Below are 26867 nucleotides of genomic sequence, written 5' to 3'. Positions count from 1 at the left end.
AATAAACATAAACTAAATATTCTGAGTAGTTATATTGCACTACATATTCTATTTATCTCGTTTAGTCTTTATTAGAATCCAGTTATAAAGAATCTAAGGGGCTTACCTGGTGGCTCAGTGGTAAAGAATCTGCCTGCAATGCAGGAGATGCGAGTTCCAACCTTGGGTCGGCAAGAACCCCTAGAGAAGAAAATGGCAACACACTCCAGTTGCCTGGAAAATTCCATGGACAAAGGAGCCCCATGGGCTCATGCGTTTGCAGAGTTGGACACGACTGAGCACGCAGGCACACAGGCATAAAGAATCTAAGGCTCAAAGAGGTCAAAGCTGGAAGGCACAGGGCTTCATAAGTTTCTAATGACTCATTTTCCAATGCTGTGTAAACTTCCTCCTGAACCTCCAACCCTAATATACCCACCACTTTCTTGTCCAGCATTTGAAAAAAAATTCAGGCATCTTTTCTCTTTGGTTCATAGCTAGCATGGGCTTCTGTAGTGGCTCAGATGGAAAAAAAAATCCACCTGCAATGCAGAGGACCTGCATTCGATCCCTGGGTCAGGAAGATCCTCTGGAGAAGGGAGTGGCTACCCACTTAAGTATTCTTACCTGGAGAATCCCATGGACAGAGGAGCCTGGAGGGCTACAGTCCATATGGTCGCAAAGAGTCAGACACAAATTAACGATTAACATTTTTGAGTTGAAAAGAAAGTTAACGTCACTCAGTTGCATCCAACTCTTTGCAACCCCATGGACTATACAGTCCGTGGAATTCTCCAAGCAAGTGAAAGTCACTCAGTTGGGTCCAACTCTTTGCGACCCCATGGACTATATAGTCTCCAAGCCAAAATAATGGAGTGGGTAGCCTATCCCTTCTCCAGGGGATCTTCCCGACCCAGGAATCGAACCAGGGTTTCCTGCATTGCAGGCAGATTCTTTACCAACTGAGCTATCAGGGAAGCCAAGACTTTTGAGTGAGATATTAATAATTCAAAACACTTGGGTAGGACCTTATTACAGAATACTTTTGGATTGCTCTCAGTTTTTCACCTGATCTGCCTAACAACTCTGCGAAAGGCAGGGCAGCTGATTATTTCTGTTTTACAGATGAGAAAACCAAAATCCAAAGAGGCTAAATTGGAGGTTCTTAACCAGTGACCATGAATTTCATGGAATCGTATCTTAAAATGCTTATGATTGAAAGGGCATTTTAAAGCTTTAATTGTATTTTCAAAGGACTATGAGTCCCAAAAAGATTTAAAGGATGAGTTAAATGATTTGACTCCCTAAAAAGGTTTAAAAGATAATGAGTTAAATGGTTTGCCTAAAGCCTAGGGTCACATAGTCCTGGTGGAGTCAAGGCCCCAAGGAATTTATTCTCATCCCACAGTCAGAATTCTTTCCATTACTACATAAAGTCGCTCAGTTGTGTCTGACTCTTTGCGACCCCATGGATTGTAGCCCACCAGGCTCCTCTGTCCATGGGATTCTCCAGGCAAGAGTACTGGAGTGGGTTGCCATTTCCTTCTCCCATTACTACATAAAGTACCACAATTCAAATTACAGATATTACTAGTGAAATACTTTCTGTAATGGTCACTGACTGCTGAGATAGAAACCTTATTAAATATACTGAAATTCTTACTTGGGCGTAATGGTTTTGGCCTGTTCAACTGTTGGGCAGCCATTCAGAAATCTACACAGTGTTACAGATGAACAGGTCACAACCTGTTTGTTGTCTTTATAACAAGCCCTAATACAGACTTGTTAAATAAGGTATGACTCCAATACAGTAACTATAAAACATATTTTTCAGTTCGCAATAAAGAATAGTCATGAGACCTAGCTATGATCCAGTGGTGGAAAGTCGACTGAGCCAAGAATGGGATTTTCATTTCTCCAGGACCAGTTACTTAAAGTGTTAGGGTCTCCCTTCTCTTACCTGTAAAAGAAAGGATTAAAGTGGGTAGCCTCTCAGCTCTAACTTTGCATGCAGTTTGATGGGGTTAAAATAAGAAGAGCCGACAGGAGTTTTGTGTATAAGCATTAACAGGTCTGTTAAAGTTAACCTTATTTTCCCAGTGATAAATGTCAGTGCTCAAGGCAGCTCACTGGTCATTAGCCACAAGTGTCTGGGGGCTCACCAGACCTGCGCCTCAAGAAGGCCAAGACTGAGTGCACCTTGGAGTGAAGCAGGAGCTGGCGAGCATATGAACATAAAGCTATGTAAGTTCAAAGGTCCAGTGGGATTCCAAACAGAAGGGTCCTTAATCCTAGATTTAGGAATGAAGGAAAGCAGGAAGGCCCAGGCACGGGAGTGTGAAGGGATCTGCTTAAACAGGGTGGGGTGTTGAGAGCGTTGGGGGTGGGGCTTTGAGCCAGGAGGCAGTTGATGCACTGGAGAGCCGCACCTACCGCTGCATCCCCGCCGCCCGGGCCAGGCTGTCACTAAGCCGGCAAAGGCACCCTTGGGAACCTCCCAGCCCCGGCGAGGCCACGTGATCTAGCGCCAGGGCCAGGAGAGGCGTGCCCTGCCCCCCCCACCCCGCCCGTGCGCATGCGCGCGGGTCCGGGCGCTGAAATTCAAATTTGAACCGCCGCTGCAGGCCGAGTCGGACTTCGGAGGCAGCGGGGAAGAGGAGAGGAGCTTGGGAGAGTTCCCCACCACCTTCTTGTTTTCTACAAGTGACACACTGAGCCAGCACTCACTTTTCTTTTTCTGAATTTGAACCACCGTTTTGGCCGTCTCGTAATCGACACGCGAAGTCCGGGGCGATGGACCCGTTTACCGAGGTGAGAAAACTTACGGGCAGAGCCAGCCATGACGGCTCCCGCCCCCCACCCGCCCTTCCTACCTCTGTCAACCTCCCGGCCCAGTGGCCGGAGAGCGCGTGCGCGCGCGTGCGCAGAGTGGGCGTGCGCGGGTCCAGCTTGGAACTGGCAGGGTGCGACGGGTTCCCTCTTCTCTGGGCTGTAGTTCCCTCTTCTCTGGGCTGTAGTTCGTCCGCGGTTGCCTTGGTCTTGCTCTGCGGGGAAAGTTTTGAGTCTGTCCTCAGTAGCAGTGGTGAAAAGACCTCCTGTCAGCCCCGGTTATTGTACACCCCTCTGGAGTGGACCCCTAGGTCTTCCAAGGGTGCGGTGGGGGCCTGAGAAACAGAGTCTTTTGGAAGTAAAAGCCGGGATATTGCAGGGTGGAGTCGGGTGGCCAAGTGACTCAGTGCTGTGTGTGCAGCCGCCGCCTGGAAATGGAATGGAATGCGGTTTGCAGGGTTCGTGTGACTCGCAGAGGAGCGGTGCATTTAATAGTCTCTCAGTTGTGTCCGACTCTTTGCGACCCGGTGGTCTGTCCATGGAATTTTCCAGGCAAGAATACTGGCGTAGGTTGCCATTCCCTTCTCCACTCCATACCTTTAAGAATGCAGTGAACAAAATGACAGCAAAATGTAAGCCGCTGCCTGAGACCATTGCATCCGTTCCTATGAAGTCAATAGTTCTCTTTAGTTTCTATTGCTTACCTAACTATAACTAGCAAAGACGATTCATACCTGAGGTTGACACTAATTGAAAGGAAAATTGCTAATCAAATATGTTCAAATCAAAAGTTACAGCCCACGATTAAAAAAATAAAAAGAAACCTATTTTGGGTAGTGACTTCCCTGGTGGCTCAGACGGTAAAGTGTCTGTCTACAATGCGGGAGACCCGGGTTCGATCCCTTGGTTGGAAAGATCCCTTGGAGAAGGAAATGGCAATCCACTCTAGGACTATTGCCCGGAAAATCCCATGGACAGAGGAGCCTGGTAGGTCCATGGGGTCGCAAAGAGTCGGACACGACTGAGCAATTTCACTTTCATGGGGCATAACATTATAGCAGGCAGGACTTAACTCATCTTTTGTTCTTTGGAAATTAAATATGAATTAATTACATCATTACTGTGTCGATTATTTGTCTAGCTTTGACTTTTGTTGCGAATGTACATTGACACACTCGGGAATTTCGTGTGGCCAGTTGTCCACTACCTTTTCTTCAAGAACAATTCCTCTTTTTTTAGGGTGTTGTGCAAGTGTCGAACTGTTACTTTTTAAGTTGTTGCAAAGTGGGCCTAAAAATTTCTCTACAGTAGATTGAAAAGCTTGAGTGGAGAGTATTAATACTCTTTTTTTTTTTTTTTGATATGTAGTTACAATTCTGTTAAGTCTAAGATATTAAAAGTTTTAGCAATTACAGTTTACTTGTATTCAAACACAACAGTATTTGTTTCCAAATTCTCAATCATCTCAGGGATACACATCAATTTGTTAACCTGAAATATTCTAACAGAAAAATCCTGAGCACATTTTTGTATTAGCTTTAGGAAATAGAGCTGGTGGTTCGCCATGCATTTTTCACATACATTGAAATTAAAAAGGATATATTATGTTACAACTTAAAATAGGATTCCTTAAAATATTAGCCCTTCCTGTTCTCAATAGTTTTATGTTTCTAAGTAACTGACAAGAGCAAAGCATTTTGAAAGTTGGCTGAAAATTGCACTTCATTTTACTTAAAAATGTTATTCTGAACTGGTACAAATCTCAGTTGAAAGAAACTTTTATTTAAAAGAAACTTTTCATTTTACCAGAAATATGTGTGATTTAGTGTGTGTGTTTTATATTTTGAGAAGTTAGACCGGTTGCAGTTGGAATCAACAGCTTTGACATCTTTTCCTTAATTGGGAGTGAGTGAACTGTTTGAAATGGTTCCAAAGATTAGGTGCTTAATTATAGCATTCATAACATTTTTGTACAGTGAAGCTAACTGTTCCTCGTCTGAAAAGAAAATTGAAAGTCAGTTAAAATGACTTTCTCAGCTGGAGTTCCTTATCAGAACCACAGAACACAGACAATTATTTGAGAGAAACTGTTTTTCTGTTTTCCCGGAAGAGATTTTTTTTCTCCCAAAAGTGATTCTTAACCATGCCATTCTGTAGGCATAGGAGAGATGCTAATTCATTACATTAATGCCAGGGCCTTAAGGATTAATTCTCCTGGTACCTCTTGTTGAGAAAGGCTGTGCTGTGCTCGGTCGTGTCTGACTTTGCGACCCCATGGACTGTAGCTACAACCATCCTAAACTCTTGTTTCCTCAGACAAGGCTGTTGTGCAGTGGTTCCCCTCCCTGTTGTCACTGGTGTTGTCTGGCTTACTTTGTCTTCCTGCCTGTTCTGCCTGGCAAACTTTGTTTTGACCTCCGGCTCACAGTTTGATTCCCCTTCTTCAGAGGGGACATCACCTTTCACAATACACATCTCACTTGCATTTATATGCACCTGTTGAACATGTTTTCTCTTAGAATGTAAGCTTCATGAAGGTAGGAAATTGTTCAGAGAGATGTTTCTGGAACATCAAGCACAATCCAATAACGGTCTGCTGAATTGATGTGAAAGAGAGCCCTTCAGTGTAAATTGTTTTACAGACAATTAAATAAAGCAGTAACTGTTAGAACATTTTAGCAATATTCTTTTCTTGTAGGAAATCTCAAGCATAATGCATCCATTGCCCAGCAACACATGGCCATGTTGTTTTACTGTATCTGCCTCTAATCCCTCTCACTGAATTATTTGGAAGCAAATTCTAGAAGGCATATAATTTTATACATAAATACATAGGTATTCATCACTGAACACTAAAGACTTTAAAAAAAAATCATAATGCTGTTATCACACCTAAAAAATAAACAGCAGTTCCTTAAAATCATCAAGCATTGTCGTGTTCAACTATTCCTAAGTGTCTCATGATTTTGCAGTCTGAATCAGCATCTAGACAGAGTCCACAGGACCATGTGTTCCTGATGTTCTTCATGGACCAACCAGAGATAAAGAATCCATCTTGGTTTATGGATAAGCTGGCAGTTAAGGCACACATTTATTATTATGATCAGCTAATAGCATTAAAAAGTTAGTGTTGACCATATGAATTATCATCAGTTCTACTGATGATAAGTTTTTAAAAGAACAATTGGATTTAGTCAAGCTATAGTTTTTAGCAAAGCAGTTAAGAGTCCAGACTCTGGAGCCTGGTTCTTAATCTTGCCTTGCTACTCGTTAGCTGTGTGACCTATGGCTTGTTATTTAACCCCTACCTGAATTTTTTCATCTCTAAAACAGTAGTAAAAACAGAATTTTAACAAATCATATTTGAAGATGAAATGAGTTAGTGTATGCTGACACTGAAAGTACTTTTAAGTCCTGTCTAAGCACTAGTGATTGTTGTACTTGTTGCTTGCTGTGCTTAGTCACTCAGCCATAATCGACTCTTTGTGACCCCATGGGCTGTAGCCCATCTGACGCCTCAGTCCATGGGGTTTTTCGGGTAAGAAATACTGGAGTGGGCTACCATTTCATTCTCCAGGGGATCTTCCAGACCCAGGGATCAAACCCATGTCTCCTGTGTCTCCTGCATTGCAGGCAGATTCTTTATCCATTGAACTATCTGGGAAGTTCTTTTTGAATTTGTTGTTAGGTGGATTTAAAGCCATAAATTTATTACTCATAATGTCAATATTAGCATTTTAGTCTGAAGATCTGCTGATGGTGATGGTCACCCCAGGTTAGCACAGGAAATCCACAGCTAGTTGTGTCAAGTCAGAACTTTCCATGTAGGAACTTTAAAAGAGAAAAAGCTACAATTAAAATATATGAAACATTTTTTTTCTTGTGATGTAAATTGACAAACATGCTATCACTGTTTTGGATAGTTTCTTTAATTTTCCAGAATTAAGTGAACTCTCTATGATGACCAGGGAAGGAATGCTTCTAGAACATTTTGAAAATAATAAGTTGTTATTGAGTCTACTTTGTTTAAGAAGGTAGGAAATCAGTAATATCTCCCAGAAAAAAATTCTGTCACAAATGGTTTGAGGGATGTGGGTAGAAATTGCTTAAGGACTATACACTTCAGTTATTTTAGATCCCTTCATGTGGAGTATCTTATTTCCTGATTGTTAGTAATTGCACTGTTTAATTTTTTTTAATACCTCTATTATTTGAAGGAGGAGGTGTGATATTTGAAGGAATGTACCTTATAAATAAAAAAAGCTCTTAAATTCCTGATACACTATTATAAGGAAGGGTAACTTACATTTATGTAGCTGTTGACTTTATGTATTTTAGATATGTCACTTCTTTTACATTAATAATCTTTGGTATCTATAAGTTTTATATTACAGATTAGGGAACTTTTTTGCTTATCTACTCCAATTTGTTTTAATCTTGAAAATTTTGAATCTAATGTGACAATAGAACACTTTGTGTATGTTTGAATTGCAAAACCTCATTCTTTTGACCCATTGCTCATAGTAACTGAAAATATACTGACTCATAAGTATTCTAACTGACCAGAATGGAATGTGGCTGTGTCCATGAATGAACATACTTAGGCTAGTTTTGTATCTTAGGAATGATATATTTTATTGTGGGGAAAATTATCAGACATATATGAATTTGTATAACACTGCCACTTTTGAGTTTGTTGAAGACTTTAAAAGATAAAGGTTTTGTGTTTTGGAAGGCATTTGGCTCACAAATTACTCTTTCAGCGACATAGCATTTAGATTTAGTGTTATTTCTTTCAATGAGAAATCATTCCTAAAATAAGCTCATGCTTGTTTTTCATATTCAGAGGGACTTAAAAAGTGATTATTCTGTCTTAATTAAGCAATTAAAAAGATCAGGTGGAGTTAAATTCCTTAGTCTGCAATAATTACTTTATCTGTGTTTGCAGGACAGTGTATACTCCAGCCAGTAATCTGCACGCCTTCTTTGGTTGTGTTCAAAGAGAATGAATTGTTTTACAGGGTTTTGTGTTTGTTATACTATATTGATTCCAATAGGAGCATATTTTGGGGTTTGAAAAGAGTCATATTCATGATTCTATGGAATATTAAGATTTCAACTTAAAACTGTTTTATTATATATGGATATTTAATTAAATAAAACATAAAAATATTTAGGTTGATTTTTCTTTAGGCAACTGTTATTCTGCCTACCATCGTGATTAAAACAACCACCATGTTATTTCCCATGACTCAGTGGCTTAGCATTTGGGCTTAGCTGAGCCGGACTTCTGGTGTCCCTGGGAACATGCAGAAGTCTGCAGTCATATAGAAATTTCCGGGACTGGTTGGTCTAAAATTGTCTTCCTCCCAAGTCTGATGGTTGATGCTGGCTGTCAGCTGGGCCCTGTTTCTAGCAGGCTTAACCTGGGCCTCTTCACAGGAAGACAGTGTTCCAAGAGAGTGAGAACAGAAACCACAAGACCTCTTGAGCCCTGGGATTGGAAGTCACATACACAGTATCACTTCTGCCATGTTTTAACAGTCAAAGTGAATCATAAAGCCAGCCTGATTCAAATACGTTTTGAGGGAAGCAGAAAAAAGTCTGTGGCCATTTAAAATCTCATACAATGAACTTAACACATTTCATTCCCCCTTTAATGGTCATATTATATCTAATCAAATTTTGACATGACAGTACTCATTTGGTGAATCTTAGTTACTGAGAATTTGACTTTTGAAATGTATTTAACTGTTATTATACATGTTTGATGACAGTTAGTGATTTGAGAAGGCATCTGAAGTTTTGTGAACCTTTGACTAAACTTATGCTTTAATGCTCTGGTGTATTGTTTATGTAGAAATTGCTTGAGCGAACCCGTGCCAGACGAGAGAATCTTCAGAGGAAAATGGCTGAGCGGCCCATCCCAGCAGCAGGGTCTCTGACTCACGCCAAGCGGATCAGGGAGCCACTTTCAGAAGCAAGTAACCAGCAGCCCGTATCTGGTGGCGAAGGTAATAGGTTTTGTGGGGAAAAGTAGAATTTGCAGTTTTCAAAATGCAAATAAGTGCCAAACACTTTATTGTTCCTGCAGAAGACCAAGATCTTTGGGAGACAAATGTAATAGCTTCCAGGGGAAAGATCAACCTTTTATTGTATTCCAGGCCTATTATATTAGGTCTGGAACCTATCAGGCGAGAGCAGAATTTCTAACAAATATTTCAGATTAACTGGTTGAACTTTATTTTCCTCATTCCAAAAGTATCATTAAAAGCTCTAAGGGAAGAATACTATGGGAGCAGTGGAGCATTTACACTGGCCGTAGTGTTGAGTTTCTCTACCCCGCTTACATGAACAGGGCAACAAAAGGCAGGCCTGCCTGCAGATGCTTGAAATATCATGAGTCTTTTCATCCTCTGTCTGCTGAACCACGTCCCTCAGGCTGGGCACAAAGTATAGGTTGTTAATCTACAGAATTACTGAAATTAAATAGAAACAAAATTAACCACCAACACCCCCATCCACCCCAAGAGGGTCTTCCTTGGTGGCTTAGTGGTAAAGAATCCTTTTGGCAATGCAGTAGATGTGGGTTCTATCCCCAGGTCAGGAATATCTCTTGGAAGAGGAAATGGCAACCTACTCTAGTATTCTTGCCTGGAGAATCCATGGACAGAGGAGCTTGCAGGCTATAGTTTATGGGGTCACAAAGAGTTGGACACAGTATAGCAACTAAAACAACAACTGCAACAAACTCAAATGTACCTGGAAACTTTCTTATTCTTTCCTAAATCCTGGCCTCCTCAGCCTGTATCAGTCAGCTGGTTTAATCTTTTGGAATAATCGGAGATGATAATGTTCCTTAGTAGACATTTAAAATGCACATAGAAAAATAATATTACAGAGGGCAAAACCAACATTACAAAAGAGATGAGGTTGTAGTGCTGGCTCCCAACTATTTTGTAAGCTAACCATAAAATAAGAATTTCTTTTGTATGTTAATACATGTTGAAGGGAGGGAATACCGTATATATTACATGGGAAAACAGAGATCTAGCTCTAGTCTAGGATCTCTTCACTGTGGCACAGCTTTATGCATTCAGATGTTGAGTACTATGTACTTGAAAACTAGTGGTTAGAACTGTATTTTGATGCTTAAATGGAAATATTTACTGTTTCATATAAGAAATGTAAACTTAAAGCATTCTGTATTTTCAGGTAGTGAAGCATGTTAAATAGGAACACTTCCAAAAAAGGATTAGATTAGTTCATTTAAAATATACCCTTAAGTGAGTTGCAGAAGATTAGAAAGTTTCATGATGTATTATTTAATTAGATTGATATATATGAGGGCAATCATGACTTCCCACTAATGATACTTCAGTTACTGCCAGAACAAGAACACTTGGTTAGACAGACAGTGAAACTGACCTCAAATGGAATTTACATTCTTACCTTTTAAAGGATTAGTTTTATAGGAGGTATAGTAGAACTCATTCATGGGTAAAAATTATATTCCTTGTGTTTGGATCATTCCTTTTTCTTTTAGGACTTTTTAATTCGTTTATAGGTGTTCATAGAGGTTTAAAATGTAAAATGTTGTTTAACACTTGAGTTGATGAATTTGACTGTCAGATGAGTCAGTCAGTCTTTTGGTTCTCTGCCTCCTAAACCTCAAGCCAGGTGTCCTTCTACTCTTGTTTACTGTTCATGAAAAATTGTTTTTAAAAGCAGAAAGCTTGTTTTTACCCTTAGCTCAGGTGTGTCATGTTAAGCAGGTAACTCGATTTCTCTGGACTTGATTTTTCTTATTTAAAAATGTGGTAACTGGACTGTATGATCTTTAAAATCCCTTAGAACATTTGCTTTGCTTATTCTGTGTGCGTACTTTTTATTCCCTAGTATCTGAAGACCACAAAGAACATTATACATAAATCTTGAGGATGTTATTTGAAGATTTTTTTCATTCGGGTTTTTTTAAACTGCTGAATTATATGCTTGCTTAAACAGAAATCTCTCATGTCAGATTTCCAAGTTACTGAAAAATGTAGAACTTTACATATTTCTTCTTGTGAATTAAATCATTTAAAGGAACAGAGAGACTAGTGTTTTATTCATTTGTACCTACCATTAAAGATTTTCATGCCATGCAGAATCACAGAACTTTTAATTTTTTGTCCTTTTTAACCTAGAGAAATCTTGCACAAAACCATCACCATCCAAAAAACGCTGTTCTGACAACACTGAAGTAGAAGTTTCTGATGTGGAAAATGAAAAGCCGGTTGAGTCAATGTCTGCAAAACCTTGTTCTCCGAGGCCTGTGTCCCCTCAGGCTCAGCCACAGATGTCTCAGGCACCCGCTGGTGTCAGTGACTCCTTGGCTGCCCCAGCCTCAGCACCACTGCTGGGTGTGAGGAGCGGGCCGAATTCAAGACTGGGAGCAGCTGCAGCCTCCTCAGTCAGAACACGAATGCAAAAGCTGGCTGAGCAGCGGCGTTGTTGGGATAGTGACGATGTGACAGGTATGCACTCTTGTGGACCGTGTGGTCCTTAAATCTGTTTCAGTGCAGTTCAACTTGGTGGGTTAAAAATTTATTTATCAGTTAACACATGAAAGGTAAATGCTTTTGATCTATGTCCTGAGTATCCATTGCTTGCTAATGGCTTATATATCAATTTATATTTATCGGGTGTGTTCTCATTGAAGTAAATGAGATGAGGTTCTTAGACTGGTTCACAAAACCTTGATCTTATAAAGGAACTATCTTATATTTGCAATGAAAACACTAAAGGATAAACTGTACTCTTGGCATTATCAGCCTTGCTGACCTTCAGTTCTATATTCAAGAAATCCTGTTACATGGATTGACTGAATAAACCTGAGTGACTAAGGTATGCAATGCTGTTCATAGCGGAAAAAGAAAATTTCAAAAAATATTCATCGAGTACCTGCAAAGCATGTAATCATGCTAAGGTGCTGGAGACTATAGATAAAGTGACCTGATCTTGCATTTCATGGGCCCGTAATCTAATGGAGAGCTTATCTCTTACCTTATTGTGAAAAAAGCCTTGGAATGGCTTACAAAAATGAGTGTGCATGCTCAGTAGTGTGTAACTCTTTGTGACCCCATGGACTGTAGCCCACCAAGCTCCTCTGTCCATGGGCTCTTTCAGGCAAGAATACTGAAGTGGGTTGCCATTCCATCCTCCAGGGGATCTTCCCGACCCAGGGAGGAGGAAACGTAAACCTGACTTTTGCATTTCATGGGCCCGTAATCTGACGGAGAGCTTCTCTCTTACCTTGTTACCAAAAAAGCGTTGGGATAACTTACAAAAATACCTGTGTTAAAAATTGGAAAAATGAGAAAAATCAATATGAAGAGAAGGAAAAACAAAGTGAAGGGTAAAGTTAGTTTACTAGTACAGGCCTTAAGGTCCTCCTCACTTCCTAGAGATGGTTCTGAACTCACTAGCAGCTGATCAGAGAGGTGAAACACTATTAGTTACATGATAAAGTTTATAAAACAGAAGAAACAGAGTCATGGTTGGCATTAAGACCTGAGAGAACTTTCCTCTCTGGGTCCTAAAGATATTTTTTGTAGGAGCTAGCAAAGGTGTAAGGTTTCTCAGGGTAGGCAGACTTCTGGCTCAGTTCAGTAGAAGCAGTGCCGAAAGGAACCAGCCAGTGCAGGTGGACAGTCCACGGTGACTAAGCCTTATCCAAGGAAGCTTTGGCTTTCAAATATTGTAGGAGAGGAGACTGAGTTCAAAGAGGCTAAGACACCTGCCCACAGTCAGCACTAAAATGCAAACACTAAGATTTTGACTTTAGGGCTCAACTTTTATGTCCTGCCTAATGTTAATGGGTTACACACCCGTATTCCACTGATACTCCACACTGTCAGTTATACCTATTGATTTTAGTAGCGGGTGGGGCTAACCATGCTGCTTTTAGTATGTCTGAGGAAGCTAGCCAGTTAATGTGCCTGAATAGAAAGATGTCCCATTCTATTTTGTAGGAAATATCTATGGGCAGCAGAGTGCAGATTTTCCTTTCAGAAAAAAGAAAAAGAGTTGTGATCTAATACTTGATCAGAAGAACAATCAAGGCCCTAAGCATTCTTAGGAGAAACTGCTGCAACAGTGATCTTGAATATTTTGAAAGCAAATATTAACAAATGCCTACCTCAGTCTTGAAAATAAATCTCCTTAAGGCATCATAGCTCATCTAATTTTAAGGATTGAAACTTGTTAATAAAGTGTTTGTGATGAATGATTTAGTGAGTGCTATTCAAGACTGTGGCTATATGCCAATTAAAGGTTTGAGGAATAATAAAGTATAATTTATCTGAAGCCTTTGTTTCTGATAGAGAATAGAAGAGCGAGGTATCTATTAAGTCCATTTCTAAAGCATGGCAGTAAAATTGTCATCTGTTTAGAAAACAGTGTGTAGTCTAAGGAAAATGATAAAGTTATGCAAAAAAGTATTGTAGGGAAGGTGGTGGTCAGGGAAGCTTTTCTGGAGGTGACGAAGGCAATTAACCTGGACTTTGAAGGGCAGCTGGCTTCAGACAGTAGAGATATTCTAGGCAGAATCAACAGAACATATATATTAATAAAAAGCACAGAGGTATCATGAACACAGTATGTGTATAAAGAGTCGGCATTCTGGTATACTATTCATGTGGTATAAAAGCAAGACAGAAATTCAAAGAAAGCAGCAGGGTCCGTAGCATTTGGAATTTAATCAGAAGGTGATGGGTAGGTACTGAGAGTTTAGGTAGGCAAATGCTTTAGAAATATCACTCTGGCATCTGAATTGAGGAGAGATTGAAGAGGGCAGAGATTTGAAGCAGGAAGACCAGTTAAAAGATTAATATTGTGATTTGGGCATAATGATTAAGGCCCATGAAAGTAAAGAGGCTGGATTTGAGAGATTTAGGAGAAAGAATCTGTGGGACCTAATGACCAGGTGGTGGATGGTAAGGGAAAAGGGAGGAAGAGGCATGAAAAGGAGGAATGTGTTTGAAGCAGTTTCAACATCAGATATATTATTTGAGGTGCATGTGGGATAGCCAAATGTCGGTAGTTGGTAGTTAGAAGGAGACCATGAAGGATAGGCTGCAAAGACAGAACTAGCAGAGGATGATGTCACATATGGAAATACAAGGCCTGCCAAGTGTGTAGGCATTGGGTGAAAATACCAAAAGCAACTTGAGTGCAGCTGTGTATGCAGAAGTCAGATTGAAGTGAGTTAAGTGGTGAGTGAATTTAGTGCAGGGAAAGAGGGACAGTAGCTAAAAGCGGGTGTATGTTGATGAGAGGGTGATTGATTTTAGCTCTAAGATGAGAGAGAATTGAGCATATTAATGTGTAGAAAACAAAGTTTGTAGAGAGGAAGAAGTGGTTATTTGGAGCAAGATCCCTGAGAAAGTTTAAGAGGAGTAGAATTGAGAATTCAGGCAGATGTATAAGCCTTGAACAGTAGGAAGGATATCTGTTCTGTTGACGGAATTTGTGGAATAGGAAGTGCCATGAGCTTTGCCGTATATGCTCTTTATGCATACAGACCTTTTGTGGTTAAGTATTGTGTATTTGAGATTTATTTCCAAATGAAGTAACTGAGCAGAAAAACATATTAGTCTAACCCTGTGCTATTGGTATTGGATATGGTATGATATCCAATATGGTATTGGATATGGTATTCAATACCATAAACAAAAGTCATATGTCGCTTTTTAAATTTAAATTAATTAAAATGAAATAAAGTTTCTTATTGCTCATACCACAGTTCAAGTGCTCACTAGCCACAGTGGCTAGTTGTTACTGTATTAGATGACAAGAATATAGAACATCTCCATCACTGCAGAAAGTTCTATTGTGTAGCACTAGCCTAGTACACTTACCTGGAGAATCCCAGGGACGGGGGAGCCTGGTGGGCTTCCATCTATGGGGTCGCACAGAGTCGGACACGACTGAAGCGACTTAGCAGCAGCAGCAGTACATTCTAAAAACAAGTATGTTGAATATGTAATCTTAATTTGTGCAGTGTTATAACATCATTAATTAATCCTAAAAATATAACCTAAATGTATGGTGTTTTATAGATTTCATAATCTATCAAATAATTGAAAAAGTAAGTAACAAAGTATTTCTTTTTTAATTTGGGTTAAGTATCTGATTTGAAAATATATTGTCAAATTTAAGCAGTTTGCTAGTTTCATGTGTATTAGAAAAGCTTTTTTTTTTTGGAGTGATCCCTTTATTACATACACATATAGCTCATGGACTTTAACTTTCAAAACATTTTCAGATGATATACCTGAAAGCTCACCCATCTCAGCAATGCCGTCAGAGGAAAAGGCTGCCTTCCCTCCCAAACCATCCCTTTCAGATGCCTCAGCAACTCCAGTTGGGAGAAGGGGCCGACTGGCCAACCTTGCTGCAACTATTTGCTCCTGGGAAGATGATGTAAAAACCTCATCTGCAAAGCAAAACAGTGTGCAAGAACAGCCTGGTACCACTTGTTTATCCAAATTTTCCTCTGCAAGTGGAGCATCTGCTAGGATCAATAGCAGCAGTGTTAAGCAGGAAGCTACATGCTGTTCCCAAAGGGATGGCGATGCCTCTTTGAATAAAGCCTCATCTTCGAGTGCTGTGGGTGCACCTTTGATTAACGTTGCGATTTCTAGCCCTGGGGTAAGTAAATATAATTTTGGTATTTGGAAACCTTTTTGTTATGAGTAATAATTTATATTATATATATGTCTGTAGGTATGTATATTATATCATATATATAGGATGTTTATGTATTTTTAGAGTATTTCATAGAAAGTAAAAATCATAAATTTGATATTCTGACCCATTAAGTTATCAATTAACTACTAAATTATACAAATTTAATGTACTTCCAAAATATGTGCTTTTGAATGATGGAGACTCTTCTTACTCATCATGAGAGCCTGAAAATTACCTTCTCTATTAAAATGCTGTATGTATGTGTATAAATACAAGAAAGACATCAAATATCTCTGAAAGCTAATAGCTGTAGTTAGCTCCAGAAGGCAGTTGTCAAGGGTGGGTATGATCCTTTCACTGATATCCTTTTGAAGTATTTGAAAGATTACCCTACCCATGCGTTATCTCAGTGGTTTTTTAAAAATAATATGAAAAAAACAAAAATGAAAAAAAAATATTGTGTTTCTGAGCATTATCTTTAAGTATAGAGCTCAGTTTTGGAATGACACCTGCATTCAATCCCAGCCCTACCATATAATTAGAAGTGTGGCTTTGGAGAAGTTACTTAATCTTGCAGAACTATTTTTCCATTTGTAAAATGGGAAAGAAAAGGTTATGGGAGGATTAAATGAGATAATGTTCATAAAGCACTTAGTATGGTACTTGCACATAGTAAGTAGTACTTATAATTCACCTTTAAGTACATGATACATGACTTAATTAAAATACAAATATATATGTATTTGGCCTAATACAGTTAATATTCATAAGGGTACTAGTATGATGATATAAAAGAAATTGTTTTTTAAAATAGTGAGTAACCCTCTCCCTTGTACTAAATTACCCATCAGAATATTATGTAGACTAAACTACATAATTTGAATAATCACATTTTCTAAGTTAATTTTTTTCAAACCTTTCAAATTAATTTGATCTATTAGAGAGGAAGAAATTTTTTTACATGAGTGTACAAAAAGGCTATCAAGCATATAGGATTTGAATTGTTTTGTTGTAGAAATATCTTTAACTATTGTAAGTGTTGTTATTTACCCAAAGTGTTATCATGTTTCAGAAAGCTACTTCTTCTCCAGTGAAATCTTCTACAACATCCATCACCAGTGCTAAAAATTGTAAGGTCCAAAATCCTGAACTACTACAAAAAACCTCTGTTAGTCCTCTGAAAACAGAAGTATCAAAACCAGTTGAGAAGTCAGCTGTATCCTGTACAGTTCGGCCCAAGGAAGAATTAAACAGAGAAATTTGTCTGCAGTCTCAATCTAAGGACAAATCTGCAACACCAGGTTACATATTTTGAAAAAATCTAAAGTACTGCTGACTATTTTCAGGGTGTCTGTTCTTAGCATTTTAAACATCCAATTGTGAATGTTATAGTGTTGGTTTGCCAGGGCAATTGCCTGAATGCATCAAGTGAGATTTCTTCAAAGTCAACTTTAATTGAGTGAATAAATATTCATTTTTGTAGATTAGCCCAGTTACTGGTCAAAGAGTTTAACTTTGTTTAAGCATGTTTTTTTTTTCCTAGAATGACCATGCTAGATACTTTCTTCTATACCTGAAAATCACATTTTAAGGATATAATGCAGAAACATTCTTACAACCAAGTGTGCAGAGCACTGCATCTCAAACGGCACTATGACACATCCCTAGTAGCAAAGGGAAGAGAATATGTATACAGATGACTCCACTCTCATTAAATTTATATGTGGGTATACTGTACGTGAATATATACATAGGAAAATTCAGTTTTCCTACAGTAAATTGATGCTCCAGGAAGTTCATATTTATCTTGTGTATACTTCTGGTATACCCCCCACCTGACTGAGAAACACAGGATTAAAAAGTATCTCTCAAATATATGGTAATATAGTTTACTTTGAGCTATATTCTTTTTCATTAGAACTGCTCTTTGTATTAATTCTCCATTTTAACTTCTAAAAAATACAATATCTCTGGGAACAAGAGTTCATCATAAAAGAGAAGTATACAGAGATGAGAGTGGGGAATCCATTAGTTACAGGATAAGTAGAATCCAGCAGTCAGTTTCCAGATGAGCCGAAATAAGAAACAATAGCAAAATCCCCATGTGAAATTGGACTGTGACTCCCAGTATTCTAAAGACTTATGGCATAGATAAGAATGACATAAATAAGAAGTATTCTTGGGAAGTCTCTGCTGATGCATTCATTGGTTAGGACTTGTTGTTTTCACTGCTGTCATGGGTCAAATTCTGCCCTTTACCTGTTTTTGCAAATAAAGTTTTATTGGAACACAGCCATACCCATTTACTGTCTGTGGCTGCTTTCATGCTTCAGTGCAGGATTGAGTAGTTGTAGAATGTGCAATGGCCATGTGGCCTGCAGAGCCCAAAATATTTACTCTCTGGCTGCTTTTGGGAAAATGTTTACCACCTCTTTTTATGCAGTACAACCCCTAGCATTGTTATAGTGGAAGTGATTTATAGTCCACTTGTATTTTAAATGTATTTCATGCTATTTAAAATAAGTACTAAGACTTGGTGAAATCAAGACATACTTTGAAAAACTAAATTATCCTTAATTATCATTTTTTAAAAAGAAAAAGGATTTAATCACTGGATTTTCATGTTATACTTCCTTAAAAAAAATAAAATAAATTGGACTGTAGAGATATTAGAAATTTAGTTATCATGGCCAGGATACTTGGTGTTTAGGGCATATCATTAATGCACATATAGTCAATTTCCAATTATTTAGGTTCTGATTAAGTAGTTTAAGGGTTTTCTAATCCCCTCTATCCTCTCACTCTACCTTTTAAAAATTCCTTGTGTTTTTTAAAGTATTAAATCCTATAAAGCAGATTTTAGGATATAGAACTAAATAGTATGGTTAAAAAAGGTATTTTTAAGTTTTTTGAACTATTTTCCTACTGTTTTCTTTCTGAATGAATATTCCTAGTGGAATAAAAGCATTTTGGAGCTGAACTGGATTTAGAACATTTCCCATAGAAATCATAATTATTATTTATTCTAAGTAGCCTCTAAAATGTGTGTATTTTCTTTAGGAGGATCAGGAATTAAGCCTTTTCTGGAACGCTTTGGAGAGCGTTGTCAAGAACATAGCAAAGAAAGTCCAGCTCGTAGTACACCCCGTAGGACTCCCATTATCACTCCAAATACAAAGGCCATACAAGAAAGATTATTCAGGCAAAACGTGTCTTCATCTACTACTCACCTAGCACAGCAGCTCAAGCAGGTATATCTTACTGTGTTTAACATTATTCGTTACATAGCCTCAGCATAGGACCTAGATGTCAAATTCTGATGCCAGTCTTTTTGACTGAGATGAATAGCATCTTGATTCTCTGTATCACTTATTTCAAATTAAAAGTGTTGTTGTCTTATATTCCATGTATATTATGAATTTTTTAATCTTAGAAATGAAGAGAAGCCAAGTTAGTAGTATTTGGATATTATTAAACATACTTCTGGCTCTTGTGTAAAATAGAGATTTTGATGGTTTTAGGAACGTCAAAAAGAACTAGCATGTCTTCGTAGCCGATTTGACAAGGGCAATTTATGGAGTGCAGAAAAAGGCGAAAACTCAAAAAGCAAACAACTAGAAACCAAACAGGTAACATAAACAACAACTGGGATTAAACTTGTAGTTCTGTATTGCAATGGAGAAGGAAATGGCAACCCACTCCAGTATTCTTGCCTGGAGAATCCCATGGACGGAGGAGCTTGGTGGGCTACAGTCCGTGGGTTGCAAAGAGTCAGACACGACTGAGCAACTTCACTTCACTTCTGTATTGCAAAACAGTTCTCTATACACTTTCTTGTTCTGATTAACTATGCCGCTTTCCATTCATAAAGTCTTTAAATGTTCTTACCAACTCGGCTTTTCTCTTGTGATATTTTGCCATTTAATGGAACTTCTAACCATGTTTATGATGACCTACTTAAAATCAAATTTAAAAAGTATTCTCATCTTCAACTGATTTCAGATTCCTTTTGACATTCTATTTAGATGTTGATTTTCAAGTGTTTCTCAGAATCTACTTTTATCAGTAATGATTATATATCTCTCCTCAAATATCATACATTTATACTATCTGTAATCCTTTTAGTCACCAAATGCCTCCCAGATTTCTTTTTGCTTATGTTGTTCTACGTGCTAAGTTGCTTCAGACGTATCTGACTCTTTGTGACCCTGTGGACCGTAGCCCACCAGGTTCCTCTGTCCATGGGATTCTCCAGGCAGGAATATTGGAGTGGGTTGCCATGCCCTGCTCCAGGGGATCTTCCTGACCCAGGGATTGAACCCACGTCTCTTATGTCTCCTGCATTGGCAGGCAGGTTCTTTACCATCAGTGCCACCTGGGAAGCCTCTTACCCATACTACTTCTCATAGTATAATTTCATGGATAAGCCTTCAACAAAATTCCTACTGTGTTAAACTCTCTTCTATTTCATCTAGATGCCTATTGTGTACAAAAATACTATGTTAGGAGATAAATATGCATATATATTACTTACAATAAATATGATTGACATACAGCACTGTATAAGTTTAAGGTATACAGCATAATGACTTACATTATGAAATCATGACCCCAATAAATTTAGTGAATCTCCGTCATCTCATAGGTAGAAAATTAAAGGAGAATAAAAACATATTTTCCTTGTGATATGAACTCTTAGGATTTACTCTTTCATATTTAATTTAACAGTAGTGTTAATTATGTTAATCATGTACATTATATCTCTAGTACTCATTTGTCTTATAACTGGAAGTTTGTACCTTTTGACTACCTTCATCTAATTCTACATCTCCCTCCCACCTCCTCTGGTAACCACAAAGCTGATCTTTCTTCCTATGAATTTGTTTGGTTTTTAAAGTATAATTGACCTGCAGTACTATGCTAGTTCCCATACAATATAGTGATTTGTTATTTTTATAGATTACAAAATGGTCATTATGATAAGTCTAGTTAATCTTTGTCACCATACAAAGTTATTACTTTATTATTGACTGTATTCCCCATGCTGTACATTTCATCCCTGTGACCCATTTATTTTGTAACTGGAAGTTGTACATCTTAATTTCCCTGTGTTAGGTTACATTTTTAAGCTAAAAATAATAGAATTACATTTAACATGGGTACCGGTAGAAATAGAATAATACATTTTACCATATTCTTTGAGAAGGATCTATTTGATTTTATTTTTCACCAGTTCCCTTGCTTAACAAATCATGCTTCCCAAGGTTCTGATCTCTCTCTCTCTCTCTCTTTTTTTTTTTTGGTCTCACTTGTCCTGGAACATCTCTTTCCCATCCTCACATCTAGCTTCAGCCAATCACAGAAATGCTGATAATGCTTGACTGTGCAGCCCTCACCTCTCTCCTGAACCCTAGTCGAGCTTTGGTTGACTGAGGAGCTTTCTTTGCTGGAGTATCTTCCCCAGGTAGTCTCTGTCTTCACTTAGGGCTTTACTGTATACGTCCTCATCTAAAACAATCTGGTAGTTCTTCCTTGGCTCCTTCCTTTTGTTAGTGTCTTTCTTCCCACTGGCCTCTAGCACATATTATGCATAAATACACACACATCCAGTGATATGTTTTCTAAATATGTTGCCAAGCTGCCTTGTCCTCTGTATTTTCCCCTGCCATTGCCTTACTCATTCCTATACCCTTGCATGAGCACCTTGCTTTTAGTCTGGCTACTCTCCAGTCCACTGCTAACCCACTGCTGCCAGAAAAATATTTCCAAGAGGCAGATAAGCATGTATTCCTTTGCTTAAAATCCTGGAGAGCTTCCCATAGCCATCATCAGAAAAATGTCTAAAGTGCTTGATTGGATATCTAGAATCATTCAGAAATCTGACTTCTCTTCACTGCTCCTCTGCACGTGTGCTTCAGTCCTGTCATGCAGGCTATTTGCAGTTTCTTGAATGTACGCATGTTTTCAGATCTGTTTGTCTTTGCTTTGCTAGTCTCTCTGGGTGAAGTATCTCTGTGATGAGCTGCTTCATTAAGAATAGGTCAAACTTTAATTACCTTTGGAAATTTTTACTTGGTCCTTTCCCCAGTTCCCCTCCCTCCTTGTTTGGGTCCATGTCATCCTGTTTTTACCTCACTAGAATATTTATTTTCTTAAAAGTATTTTAACTTTGCTTTCCAGCACTGTATGAGAGCCTCATTCTTTTCTATCTATGTTCTTAGGGCTTGGCTCATAGTAGGAACTCAGTAAATTTGTCTTTGGAAGAAGTTCAGTTCAGTGGAGTCGCTCAGTCATGCCCGACTCTGCTTCCCTGTCCATCAACAACTCCTGGAGCTTACTAAAACTCATGTCCATTGAGTCGGTGATGCCATCCAACCATCTCATCCTCTGTTGTCCCCTTCTCCTCCTGCCTTCAATCTTTCCCAGCATCAGGGTCTTTTCAAATGAGTCAGTTCTTCACATCAGGTTGCCAAAGTTTCAGCTTTAGCATCAGTCCTTCCAATGAATATTCAGGACTGATTTCCTTTAGAAGGAAGAAATGAATGGGCTAGTTCTTCCCACTAGCATTTGTTGTTTGGTCGTCCATTGAGTCGGTGATGTCATCTAATCATCTCATCCTCTGTTGCCCCCTTCTCCTGTGCTCAGTCTTTCCCAGCATCAGGGTCTTTTCCAATGAATCAGCTCTTTGCATCAGGTGGCCATAGTATTGGAGCTTCAGCATCAGTCCTAAAGAATATTCAGAGTTGATTTCCTTAGGATTGACTGGTTTGATCTCCTTGCTCTCCAAGGGACTCTTGAGAGTCTTATTATAGCACCATAGTTGGAAAGCATCGGTACTTTGGCGCTCAGCCTTCTTTATCGTCCAGCTCTCACATCTGTACATAGCTACTGGAAAAACCATAGCTTTGACTATATGGACCTTTGTTGGCAAAGATATGTCTCTGCTTTTTAATATGCTGTCTAGGTTTGTCATAGTTTTTCTTCAAGGAGTAAGCTGGAAAAACCACTGCTTTGACTAGACGGACCTTTGTTGGCAAAGTAATGTCTCTGCTTTTTAATATGCTGTCTAGGTTTGTCATAATTTTTCTTCCAAGGAGCAAACGTCTTTTAATTTCATGGCTGCAGTCACCATCCACAGTGATTTTAGAGCCCACGGAAATAAAATCTGCCACTATTTCCCTTTTTTCTGCATTTAAATTTCCCATGAAGTGATGGGGCCAGATGCCATGATCATAACAAAAGCAACTCATTTAATCTCCTATTCCCCTCCCTTTCTTTGCCTCCTTTTCATCCAGACTCTTCCAAAGGAGTGTCTCTACTTGTATCTTGCAGCTTTTCTCTTCCTTCTCTCTTGATTTCTCCGCTCATGCTCTTGCCACTACCTTTATCAAATTTACCAGTGATCTTCAGAATCGCTTTTCTAGTGTTTAACTTGACCTGTTAGCAGCGGTTGACTTTGTGAATCACTCCCTTTTGTCTGAAGCACCTTCTTCACTTGTTTGCCAGTATGTTACAGTCTCATGATTTTCCTTCTCTTTCTCTAGGTGTGTTAAATGATTCCTGATAAACCTGTGGAATCCTTCCCTAGAGAGTTGTACATATGCATGTAAAGAAAATTCTGAACACAGTATTGGGAGAGTTCAAGGGTCTTCCCACTTCAGAATTCATCTGTGGTACCCATAGAAAAAGCAGCCTAAGTGATGGGAGGAGAAAGCAGTTGAGTGTGATATAACTAAAGTCAAGGGAAGAAGGAGCCTTTCAGAAGGAAGGAGTGGTCAGTATTGTCACGTGTTTGTTGTAAATGTGGACTGAACCGAGATCACAGTAAGGAGCTTATTGTGACTTGGCAGAACCTTTTGGTGAAGTGGTGAGGGTAGGAGGCAGGTAGTGGGTGAAGAGTAGAGTCCATTAGTGAGGCAGTCCCAGAGGTTTGGCTCTAAAGGGCAGGGAGCAAAGATATGGTGGCTGAAAAGGGATGTGGAAGTGGCGTATAGTTTTAGCTTGTATTTGTTTTGTTCTTCTTGAGGAGACTTAATTATTTTTTCCTCTTATTTGCCTTTCACTTGAATTGGTTTAATAAAGTTGACCTCTGATGTGAATTTTCCTTCTCTGTTGCCTAGTGGTCTCTAAAAAAGATTTTATGTACTGTGAATTATCAGGAATATGAACTAGTGTTCTAAACATGGCTGGACCTTTTCAACATTCATTTTCTGTTTTGTTCTGAGGGAGTTTATTTCTAACATTGACTCTTATTTGTTTCACTTAGTAACATGTAAAAAGACAAGATTTATAGTTTTGAGAAATAGAATTTACATTTGCTTTTTGCAGGAAATTCACTGTCAGAGCACTCCCCTCAAAAAACAAGTTGGTCCAAGTACCCCATCACTTACAGTAACAGAAAAGGTGACAGAAAATCAGACACCAGCAAACCCTTCTAGTAGAGAAACTTCAGGTAAGCATTTTCTATTTCTTTTTCACTTAAAATGTTGATTTTAGTCTACCATAATTTTGGAAACAGCAGAAATGCTGTTCTAGTGTAAAAAGACAAATTAATTTTTTTGTTTCTAGCTATGCTATATGCTTCTTCCTTAGTTTTCTCTCCAGAGTGAGAACTCATACTCTTAATGAGAGTATAAATTTACTGTAAATATTTTTTGGAGAAAAACTCAGTAATATCTGTTGAATTGTAAAGTGTGTGTACTCCTTAATTCAACTTCTTCACAAGTGTTTCTGTAAGTTGAATTCTTAGAACTAGTGTGCAATGGATGTATGTACAAATTTATTAATCATTGCGTCATTTGTAATAGTGGTAAGATTTAAATAACTTAAATGCCTATCAGTAGAAGACTGTAAATAAATTGTGCTTAATCCATGAAATTGAGTACTATGTAGCTGTTTAACGAAAATAAGGTAGCTTTGTATGTAGTGACATTTAATATATCATAGACAATTAATTTTTTTTGAAATTGTGAAAAACATATTACTAAAATTCACCATCTTAACAGTTTTTAAGTATGCAGTTCAGTAGTATATTCACATTGTTGAGGAACTTTCATCCGGCAAAACTAAAACTATATCCATTAAACAACAACTCTCCTTTCCCCCTCTTCAGCCCTTGGTCACCAGCATTCTACTTTCTGTTTCTGTCAATTTGACTACCTTAGGTAGCTCATGTAAATGCAGTCATATGGTATCTGTATTTTTGTGACTGGCATATTTAATTTAACATAATGTCCCAGGGTTCATCCATGTTGACATGTCGTATGTCAAGTGTGTGACATGATTACTTTCCTTTTTAAGGCTAAATAATATTTTCTTGTGTATATATACCATATTTTGTTTATCTATTATCCATTGATGGACATGTGGATTGTTTCTACTTCTTAGCTATTGTGGATAGTGGTGTTATGAACATGGGTGTGCAAATATCTCTTTGAGACCCTGCTTTTAATTCTTTTGGCTATATACCCAGAAGTGGAATTGCTTGATCATATAGTAGTTCGATTTTTAATATTTTTGAGGAACTATTATACTGGTTTCCATATTGGTTAAATTATTACATACTGGTCACACAGTGTTGTCAACAGTGCATGACGGTTCCAATTTCTCCTCACTCTCATCAACACTTGATGTTTTTTTGTGTGTTCTTAATAGTAGCCATCCTAATAGGTATGAGTTGTTAGCTCATTGTGATTTTGATTTACATTTGTCCTATGATTGATGATGTTGAGCATCTTTTCATATGCTTGTTGGCCATTCATATATCATATTTGTAGAAATGTCTGTTCATGTCCTTTGCCTATTTTTTTAATCAGGTTGATTTTTTTGTTATTGAGTTGTAGGAATCCTTTTTATATTCTTAATACTAACTTCTTAGATGTGTGATTTGCAGATATTTTCTTGAATTCAGTAGGTTGGTTTTTCACTCTGTTGACTGTGTTCTTTGATATACAGACATTTTTTTAATTGATGCATAGTTGTGAAAGTGCTGAACTCAATATGCTAGCAAATTTGGAAAACTCAGCAGTGGCCACAGGACTGGAAAAGGTCAGTTTTCATTTCAATCCCAAAGAAAGGCAATGCCAAAGAATGCTCAAACTACTGCACAGTTGCACTCATCTCACACATTAGTAAAGTAATGCTCAAAATTCTCCAAGCCAGGCTTCAGCAATACATGAACCGTGAACTTCCAGATGTTCAAGCTGGTTTTACAAAAGGCAGAAGAACCAGAGATCAAATTGCCAACATCTGCTGGATCATCGAAAAAGCAAGAGAGTTCCAGAAAAACATCTATTTCTGCTTTATTGACTATGCCAAAGCCTTTGACTCTGTGGATCACAATAAACTGTGGAAAATTCTGAAAGAGATGGGAATACCAGACCACCTGACCTGCCTCTTGAGAAACGTATACGCAGGTCAGGAAGCAACAGTTAGAACTGCACATGGAACAACAGACTGGTTCCAAATAGGAAAAGGAGTCCGTCAAGGCTGTATATTGTCACCCTGCTTATTTAACTTCTATGCAGAGTACATCATGAGAAACACTGGGCTGGAAGAAGCACAAGCTGGAATCAAGATTGCCAGGAGAAATATCAATAACCTCAGATATGCAGATGACACCACCCTTATGGCAGAAAGTGAAAAGGAACTAAAAAGCCTCTTGTTGAAAGTGAAAGATGAGAGTGGAAAAGTTGGCTTAAAGCTCAACATTCAGGAAACTAAGATCATGGCATCTGGTCCCACCACTTCATGGGATATAGATGGGGAAACAGTGGAAACAGTGTCAGACTTTATTTTTGGGGCCTCCAAAATCACTGCAGATGGTGACTGCAGCCATGAAATTAAAAGATGCTTACTCCTTGGAAGGAAAGTTATGACCAACCTAGATAACATATTAAAAAGTAGAGACATTACTTTGCCAACAAAGGTCCATCTCGTCAAGGCTATAGTTTTTCCAGTGGTCAGGTATGGATGTGCGAGTTGGACTGTGAAGAAAGCTGAGTGCTGAAGAATTGATGCTTTTGAACTGTGGTGTTGGAGAAGACTCTTGAGAGTCCCTTGGACTTCAGGGAGTTCCAACCAGTCCATTCTAAAGGAGATCAGTCCTGAGTGTTCATTGGAAGGACTGATGCTGAAGCTGAAACTCCAGTACTTTGGCCACCTCATGCGAAGAGTTGACTCGTTGGAAAAGACTCTGATGCTGGGAGGGATTGGGGGCAGGAGGAGAAGGGGACGACAGAGGATGAGATGGCTGGATGGCATCACTGACTCGATGGACATGAGTCTGAGTGAACTCCGGGAGTTGGTGATGGACAGGGAGGCCT

At 38.6% G+C, this 26867-nt stretch overlaps 1 protein-coding gene across 5 annotated transcripts in view; it reads left to right on the top strand.

Moving 5' to 3' along the window:
* Positions 1-2578: 2578 nt before the first annotated feature.
* Positions 2579-26867, top strand: part of ANLN (anillin actin binding protein) — a 53227-nt gene continuing 28938 nt past the window's right edge. For all 5 annotated transcript variants that reach the window (XM_040260186.1, XM_040260184.1, XM_040260185.1 and 2 more), the window contains exons 1-8: positions 2579-2790; positions 8669-8822; positions 10998-11327; positions 15119-15504; positions 16616-16844; positions 18604-18794; positions 19065-19172; positions 23872-23995. In XM_040260186.1, coding sequence (XP_040116120.1) covers positions 2773-2790; positions 8669-8822; positions 10998-11327; positions 15119-15504; positions 16616-16844; positions 18604-18794; positions 19065-19172; positions 23872-23995 — 1540 coding nt within the window. In that variant the 5' untranslated portion in view covers positions 2579-2772. The remainder of the gene's footprint in view (positions 2791-8668; positions 8823-10997; positions 11328-15118; positions 15505-16615; positions 16845-18603; positions 18795-19064; positions 19173-23871; positions 23996-26867) is intronic.

This window comes from Oryx dammah, unplaced genomic scaffold, assembly GCF_014754425.2.
Source record: "Oryx dammah isolate SB20612 unplaced genomic scaffold, SCBI_Odam_1.1 HiC_scaffold_18, whole genome shotgun sequence".
NCBI classification, from domain to species: domain Eukaryota; kingdom Metazoa; phylum Chordata; class Mammalia; order Artiodactyla; family Bovidae; genus Oryx; species Oryx dammah.
Note: the sequence above shows the minus strand (reverse complement) of the source record. Positions and strands in the feature narration are given on the sequence as shown.